At 40.2% G+C, this 8800-nt stretch overlaps 1 protein-coding gene and 1 pseudogene across 2 annotated transcripts; one reads left to right on the forward strand and one right to left on the reverse strand.

Moving 5' to 3' along the window:
• Positions 1–3196: 3196 nt before the first annotated feature.
• On the forward strand, positions 3197–4153 carry LOC311141803 (trace amine-associated receptor 13c-like; the record flags this gene model as incomplete). The annotated part of the gene is made up of 1 exon (XM_084177271.1): positions 3197–4153. The coding sequence occupies one exon, from the start codon at positions 3197–3199 to the stop codon at positions 4151–4153; it is 957 nt and encodes a 318-aa protein (XP_084033397.1).
• A 2384-nt stretch (positions 4154–6537) lies between these two features.
• On the reverse strand, positions 6538–8026 carry LOC311140874 (protein DVR-1-like; annotated as a pseudogene). Its single transcript has 2 exons — positions 8022–8026; positions 6538–7301 (listed from the first exon to the last, which is right to left on the reverse strand). The product of its transcript is annotated as a protein DVR-1-like (transcript).
• Between the last annotated feature and the right edge of the window lie 774 nt (positions 8027–8800).

The following is an 8800-nucleotide window of genomic DNA, read 5'->3' on the forward strand; positions in this document are numbered from 1 at the left end:
ACACTACCACTACTCTCACTACATTAATGTCAGAGTGCTGCCAGGTCAGGGGTCATGCCAGAGCAGCTCTCTCAGATGCTGTTGAGTCTTTTGGTATGTAAGATATGTCTATATTGATTATGGATCATATTATATATGTGTCGATCCTGGATCATGCCCCATGAAATCAGGATGTGCCAACTAACATATTTTTTACATTTTAGTCATTTAGCAGATGCTCTTATCCAGAGCGACTTCCAATTAGTGAGTGCATAAATTTTTCATACTGGCCCCCGTGGGAATCGAACCCACAACCCTTGCGTTGCAAGCGCCATGCTCTACCAACTGAGCTACAGGAGGGCCAAACTAAGAGAGGCTATATATAAAAAAATGACATTTCAGTTCTGTACTTGTGAAAATGTCTTGTTATTTGTCAAAAACGCTATAGAGAGGGGTGTAGGATTGAGACTTGAGTGAGGTTAGGGGGAGGTTTGGTCTGAAAACCTACTTCTTCATGAGTATCTTGATTAATGCCACAACAGTCAGACTCACGCTTTTGTGATGAGGTAGCCCTGCCTGATACTTTAAAATCAGTGTCACCCTCGGTCCAAGAGATACTTCCTTCTTGGCCAATTGGTTAAGATGTTGGTTTTCCACTCAGGATACCAGGGTTCAGATCCCACCTGTGACAGAGTCATGATTCAGAGGTGGGATTCTTGATCTGTGCAGGGTGGACTTGTTTAGGGGTGAGGGTTGTACTCAGGCTGAGGCCTAATGGAAGTTTTACTCATGTTCATGCACACAAAGAAAATAGAGGTGTACTCAGGTTCACTTCCAATGTTTATGCTGTATTAGGTCTTTACTGGGGCCCTGGAGTAAAGCATTTATGTTTCTCCAACACCTTTCATTGGTAGAATGCCTTAGAGTTTTGGACCTCATTATTCCAGAGCCTTACATACAGGTAATAACAGGACCCTCTGATGTGAGAAACTTAAACAAGTCAAACTAATATCGTTGAAGAGTTGTTCACTTACACAGTAAAGACAATATAGTCCCAGTAACAGGTTGAGTTTTGCTGATGTAATTTGCTCTTTAGGAATCATGCAGAGGTGGAATCATATTTTTTTGGTCTGTCATTTAACAGACGCTCTTATCCAGAGCAACTAGGGTTAAGTGCCTTGCTCCAGGGCACATTAACAGATTTTCACCTAGTTGGCTCGTGGATTCGAACCAGCAACCCTTCGATTATTGGCCCAACATCTTAACCGCTAGGTTACCTGTCGCTGGTGTTTGAGAATTGTGTTTGTTTTGATTAATATTGTGGTATTTATTTTATGTTCATGTTCACAGGGCTTCCTTGCAAATGAGACGCTGGTCTCAATGGTGACCCACCCTGTAGAAATAAAAGTACAAAATATATATATATCTAAATGTAGTAGATGTATTTGAGTGTGTGGTTGACACCTCTCATTGGTAGAGTGATATAAGTGTCATTATGACAGAGCCCTGCATGTTTCCAATATGTGAATATGTTAATGTGTGACTTGTGTACTAACGTTCCAGTTTTCCGTACGTCGTGTAATATATTGGGTTGTGTTTGTGTATTTCTATGCTGACGTCTCTAAATGAATTTCCATGTAAATGGACAGTAAAGTATATGGTATCGTAGCTCAAACAGGACCCTCTGGAAACTGAGAGAACAGCATCTAACTAGATTATCAAAATAAAAATCTAATCAAATGATTGACAACCTTGATGAAGCTGAGAAATAATGACTGTATCGAAAGAAGAGGAGGGTGCTCAACCAACGTGAGTCGAGGTGCAAAAAATATAATCATCATTGCAAAGGAAAAGGCACAACTTATTTAAGCAAGGTTAAAAGATAAACGTTTCAGCCTTCAATGGCCTTCATCAGAATAATCACACAAAGGGAATGGACAAGTTCACATAGGGTACGGGGAACACAATTAGACAGAGAGAAAACTCTCTTCAGCTGGTGGTGCTAATGAGAGAGGGTGTGGTAGACTATACAGGTTGGTCCTCAGGGTGATGAGTGAGGAAGTTACAGAGGGTCAAAGATCATACCTCCCCAAAACTGCTAACCTCCCCTATTATTGGTAATGGTGAGAGGTTACATGGGGCATTACTCTCAAGGTAGCAGGCTGGCTGAAAAACATCAAGGGGGATGACTGGGTCAGAATACTGTAGGGTGATGTCTGCCAAATATTATGTGTCCCCACAATGTGACTGGCTCCATCAACCTGAATAATTACTTCATAATTCAGTTTAGATGGACATTTTTACAAGTCTATGTAATGTTCCTATGGAATGCCATTAGTGCATCCACCTTAAAGATATGCCATCTCATCAACTGCCTGACTGTCAATTTTCTTATGCACTGTCCAAATGACATATGCTGTGATCTGTCCTGTAGTTTCTCAAGGCCTTCCTTCCAAATCTTGTTTCGTTCTCTCGACTGGAAGGATGGAGGAATTTAAGGATGGGGTTTGAAGGGGAGGTGCTGGCTGGCTGCTTACACTCACCGTTAGTTTTGTGTCTTATGATAGCTAGCTTGTTGCAAGTCAGAACATTTATCAGAAACACAACCTCTGTTTGGAGTCTCGGCTTCCGAGGCTATGTCTCCTGAGGTTGTGGATTATGGTCCAATCTGAGCACTGACATCAATCAAAACAGTTAGTCTTGAACAGTTATCCTATTTCCCATGTAAAATAGCCTTTGGGTGACCAAATCATCACCCATACTATATTTTCCCCATTTAAATCCTCAGTTGATAAAACTTACCTTTTTCTCTCATCTCTATCAGTAAGAATGAAGGACAGGCTAGGTGGCCATAGCAACATAGAAACTTGTAATACATTACATCATGTTTTGACAAATAATTTGTTTATCCAACCATTTGTGGGCTTGTGTGTGTGTGTGTGTGTGTGTGTGTGTGTGTGTGTGTGTGTGTGTGTGTGTGTGTGTGTGTGTGTGTGTGTGTGTGTGTGTGTGTGTGTGTGTGTGTGTGTGTGTGTGTGTGTGTGTGTGTGTGTGTGTGTGTGAGTGTGCAGAGAGACACTGGGGAGGGGAGTGTGTGTCAGTCATTCAGAGATAAATAGAGAGGCAGATCTCAGAGTTTGTCAGAAGGCTGACCTGACAGGGTCACACACAGGACCAAGCAGGAGCAGGACCTCAGCATTTGGACCCTTTATTACAAATGGAGACACAGGAAGATGTTCAATACTGTTTTCAAGACATAAACTCTTCTTGCAGAAAGGCTTTGCTATCGACATCTATCTACATAACACTGTACATCTTCTTCTCATTGATTTCAGCAGTCACAGTATTTTTGAACATACTGGTGATCATCTCCATCTCTCACTTCAAGCAGCTCCACACTCCAACCAACCTGCTCATCCTCTCTCTGGCTGTGGCAGATCTCCTGGTGGGACTGATTGTGATACCATTAACGACTGTAGCAATAATGGAACAATGCTGGGATTTTGGGGAATATTTCTGTGGGTTTTATTTCTACATCACTTGTTTGTGTTCTTCTTTATCTGTGGGCAGTTTGGTCTTGATATCTATTGACCGTTATGTTGCTGTGTGTGATCCCTTATTGTACCACTCTAAAATAACAATAACAAGAATGATATGTTGTATATCCATTACCTGGTGTTGTTGTATCATATACAATGCTGCTATTGTAAAAACCTTTTTAAATGTACAGGTACCCAGTAGGTGTTTGAAAGAATGTTTTACTGTTGAAGGGTCAGTCTTGGGTAATTTAATTGACTTTGTAATTACAATGGTTGTCCCATGCTCTATTATTATAACACTTTATTTGAACATATTTGTGGTGGCCATATCACAGGCCAGAAAGGTATTTTCAAAAGAGGCTGCCAGTGTGTCTGGTGTTAAAACTGTACAGGCAAATAAGTCAGAGAGAAAAGCAGCAAAAACTCTAGCTATTGTTGTTTTCACCTATCTAAGTTGTTGGATTCCATTTCATTTGTATTTATTTTTTCTTTTAATTGATAATGTATCATCATTTATCATCAGCTTTTTGCCACTTGTTAATTCCTTAATTAATCCAATAATTTATGCTTTCTTTTATCCATGGTTCAAAGTAACAGCTAAACTTATTTTAACTCTGAAGTTAAGACGTTCATAGTTCCTATGTTTTTATTCCTAAATATGACACATATAGGTTTGATATGTTTTGTAATATATTTGTTGTAATTGCTTCTTTCATGTAACAATAGACTGACATTATTCATCTCAGGGTTGTCATCATAGATATATGTGGTGTTGATGCAGAATGATTTGGATGGATTGGAATGGGATGACTTGGAGAAGGCATAAGAAGGCATTAGCTTGTTTTATAAAATACATTGCAGTCAATTTGGGTTGTATATTCCAAATACCAAAGTCTGTGGTTATTCTATGAAATGTAATTATAAATAGTATGTAATTATTCTAAAAGTACATTTTGAGGACGTCATGGATCATTCTATATGTTGTTTAACATCACCCTCTAGTGGCTCTATTGGGACACAACGCCTTTGTGGTAAAGTTGAAATGTACAATACTGCAAGATAACGGATAACGTCCAAGTCTCACTCAATGGTGTATTTTAATAGTTGATGGTAAAATGTAAGAATATGCAATTATGTGTAAAACTTAATAATAATGTTCAGTAATAAACCATTTGTAAGGCTTTTACAGTTTGCTCACAATTTACTAATCATTACTCCCACAATTGTTAAATTTAGTAATCTAGGTATTCTCACATTTCCAAATAACTTATGTATTAATGATTTTTAAGATTATTCATAAGATGTTTAATAAATGTCCTTATAAACCATTTACAAATCATTAGTAAAGTATTTTTGCAGTTCCTAATCTAAAGCGAAGACTCTTCATGCTTTATTAGTACTTTATAAATGTTTGAGTGACCAGTGTAATTTCTCACAAAAAGATGGACATGCCATTGGTAGACATTCCAGCAGTACCTGATGCTCCTTAAGGTCTGAAAATGACCTAGAACATATCAATGGTTAAACAATAAGCACACAACACAGAGGATGTTAAAGGAAATATATGAACATTTTATTCCAAAACAGTCACACTGTTGTAGTAGTATGCTGAAAGTAGTAGAAGTAACATGTTTTGTCTGAAAATGCTAACATTTGTGTTTATTGGCAGTGACTACTTAAACGAAAGTGTGGATTGTAGTCAACTCATTAGATTAGTTCATAAACTGCTTACAGGGTAAGGGAACCAATATCTAAATACATCATTTAACTGAACATTACGTTTAAAGGGTTACTACCATTAATACACCACAAGTGAAGTTTTCCAAATACTTATGACTTCTTCAAATGGGGGGACTAGATACATAAGGTGTTTTCATTTCTAAACGGTAAAACAGATGTGTATGAGAATACCCTAAAATAAAAGGTGGCATTCTATAATGTGGCCTCATATTAAACATTTGATGTCAAATCCAAAATGCTGGAGTAACGAGCCAAATGTAACTGTTTTGGGTGATGTCAGTGCTCAGTTTGGACCATAATCCTGAACATCAGGAGACAAGACGGCATGCCACATGTCAGCCTGCTGTGTAAGAAATTTGGCAGTAGGGAAGTTGATGAGAGGGCATCATTTCATGGTGTATTCGCTACAGCAAATTCAATCAAAATCAATAGTGGAATTCCATAGGAACATCTCCATAGACTTCAACAAATGTCCATCTGAACTGAATTTTGAACCACTTCAAGCTGGCTGTTCTTAGTGAACTCATGGAAAGGATTGTGTTTGACCAAATACAATGATATCTTTCAGAGAACAGGTTAGCTAGTGACTTTCAGCATGCATATAGAGACGGGCACTCAACTTGTAGTGCACTGACTCAGATGACTGATGATTGGTAAAAATAAATGAATAATTAAAGGATAGTTTGAGATGTATTGTTAGATTTCAGTGCAGCCTTTGACGTAGGCCAAACCGTTAGGACGCTACAGATGATTTTGTGAGAAGACCGATTTTGGGGATGTCTCATGAACTGACAAGCACCACTCTAACTCTGTCACCTTTCACCGCAGATGTGGAAGTGCGACATAGGAGGATGCAGTGGATTGAGATGCATCCTATGCAAAAAAATACTGATATCTCTAGCTTAAACTGACAGATTTAAGGGGATTTAAAAACAATGCTAATTCGATTTCCACGGGGGCAAGGACATCGACCTTAGGGGATATATTTTTTTTTTTTACTGCAGAGTGAAACAGAGAGGACAGAGAGGGATAACTTGTATGTCTGTTCTATAAAGTCAATTTCTAGCGGAACTTTCTGTGTTAGCTGAAAGGTGTGTCTGTATTAAACTGAGAAGAGACCATCTGTCTAAATAATGTAGGAGACTCCCTGAATATATCAGTTTTATTTATGAGTGATGAAAAAAAAAACTTGGCAAATGAAACTTTCCTAAAATCCACTCCACCAACAAGCCATTCTTAAATTTAATATAAATCCCCTTTTCACACCTCCTAATGTATTTCATCTGCAGCCACATTCATCCACCTCCATGTTCTGGTAGTGGCATAGGACTATGTTGTTGTTGTTGTCGTAGTAGAGCATGGAGACAGGTGACAGGTGGATGGGTACACTGCAGGGCTGGGGCGTGCTGCGGGGGTCCAGGGACTGTACCAGTGTCTGCAGGACGGCGTGGTTGGTGCAGTTCAGGCTCTCAGCGTGGCAGTAGTTGGCCAGTAGCTCTGCGTAGTGATGGTCCAGTCCTGCCAGCCCTTGATGTCGATGTAGAGGCGGCTGGGTTTACACACATTGCTGGGCATCACCGGGAGGTAGACAGCGCTCCTCTTCCGCCAAGAGCGGCACTGCAGAGGGTTCAGGGATACAGCCACCAGTAAGGCCTGGAACTCTGGGAGGGTTACGGTCAGCCTGAACGGGACGACGTTCCCCCGGGTGGTGGGACATGAAGGTATCCGTGGTCAGGGTAAGGCTGCAGCTTCAGTACCAGTCCGTGCGACCCGGTTTACGCCAGTTCTCTGCCAGGGTTGTGAGGTCCAGGGTGAGGGATTTGGCTCTGGATCCTGCTGCGCCAACTAGGACTGCACCACCCTTCGGTTGGCCTTGTGTCTCACTCCCCTCACGGTTGCATGCAGCACCTTGTACAGGGACACACTGAGGACCTGTGGGGCTGGAACTTGATTTCCAGCTGCGCCAGAGAGAGTTGCTCCACTGGCTGCAGGACGGACATGTTGAAGAACAGATGTTTCTCCACACAGCCGTGGCAGCTGCCACTTCATCCTGACACCAGTCTACCTGCAGGGGACAGACAAAACAAGACATATTAGCTTTGGACTCTAGAACTAGGACCTAGATTTCAAATGACGGTATTTGGAATGTCACAGTCAACATAGGCCCAAAAAATGTTTTGGCCCAAAAACAATGGGAGTGAATGAACTCCAGATGCAATTGTTTTCAACAACCAAATGGAATCTCTTAAATACCATACATGTTCAAAAATGGATTGTGTATGCCTATGTAGCTCAATAATGACTTGATCTCAAATTGTAATTTTGAGAATATTTAAAATCCAGATATTCCTCTGTCATCCATTGATCTTAAAGGGGCAATCTGCAGTTCAAACAACAACAAAGCGGGGACACCGCCACCTTTTTAAGTAAATAGCTTAAGAATGGGGCTGGGGAAATATAACCATTCTCAAATTTATAAAATGGGCTATGCAAGGACTGACCATCCATGAAATCAAAATGATAGTTTTAAACCACCTTCCAAAAATTACTGGGAGGAGGGTGGGTACAACTCGAGATGCACACCCCTCCCCAGCTTAAAACATATTTTCATATGACCCTCCCCTTTTACTTGAAGAAAAGTTACAATACCCTCCACCTTCATTCAATGAACTCAATCATGATTATGACCAGTCACAGTGAGACAGTAGGCCTACCTCCTTACTATGATCAGGGGGTGAAAAAATATAATCACCTTTATAATACCGCATTGCATCCATCTATCATCGTATTTGTGGGCCCCGGAAAAAAGGCCTTTTCTAAACAGATTTAATCTAATTCTGAAGACATTAGAACAATATATTTTTTAATACCACAGTTTTTCTGAGCTAGTAGTCGGCATGCCAGAACATAATATAATTGTTGAGACTTCTAGCTCACTCAGGAAAAGAAAAAAATAGAAAATAATAATAATATATATATATATATATATATATATATATATATATATATATATATATATATATATATATATATATATATGTATAGATAAAAGAGAAGCAAATGGGGAATGAGTGATTTCTTTAAGTTTCTTAGATGCTCGGATATGTTACGTTAGGTGCGCATGCGCAGTTTCACTAGAGACTTAAATTATGGCACCTGGTCATCATTTCACGACAGACAATCATCAGGAGCACACAGCCCGTTGGTATGTAACTGCGAACTACTCACAGTCTAGTATTAATGTTTAAGTCACTTATATATTTGAGCACTGAACGTTTACCTCACTGTGTCGGTGTTAGTTGGCCGAGAGTAACTTGTGGCTCGCTGGGTGCGGTAGCTCAGCGACCCAGATGCTGTATAGCATTAGGCTAACATTATCAGCCATTTGCGTTGTGCTGATTGTTCAGAGCACTCTGCTGGTTTCTGGTGGCGGTGGTGATAGCGGTGGTTTGGTTCGGTGATCCATGGTGGAGCGCCGCGTTGTGTTGCGTTTGTGCATGGGTGGGTCCTTTGGACACGGCATGTGGTGGCATGGGTTCTGT

Source organism: Coregonus lavaretus (genome assembly GCF_964263955.1).
Source record: "Coregonus lavaretus genome assembly, chromosome: 2".
NCBI classification, from domain to species: domain Eukaryota; kingdom Metazoa; phylum Chordata; class Actinopteri; order Salmoniformes; family Salmonidae; genus Coregonus; species Coregonus lavaretus.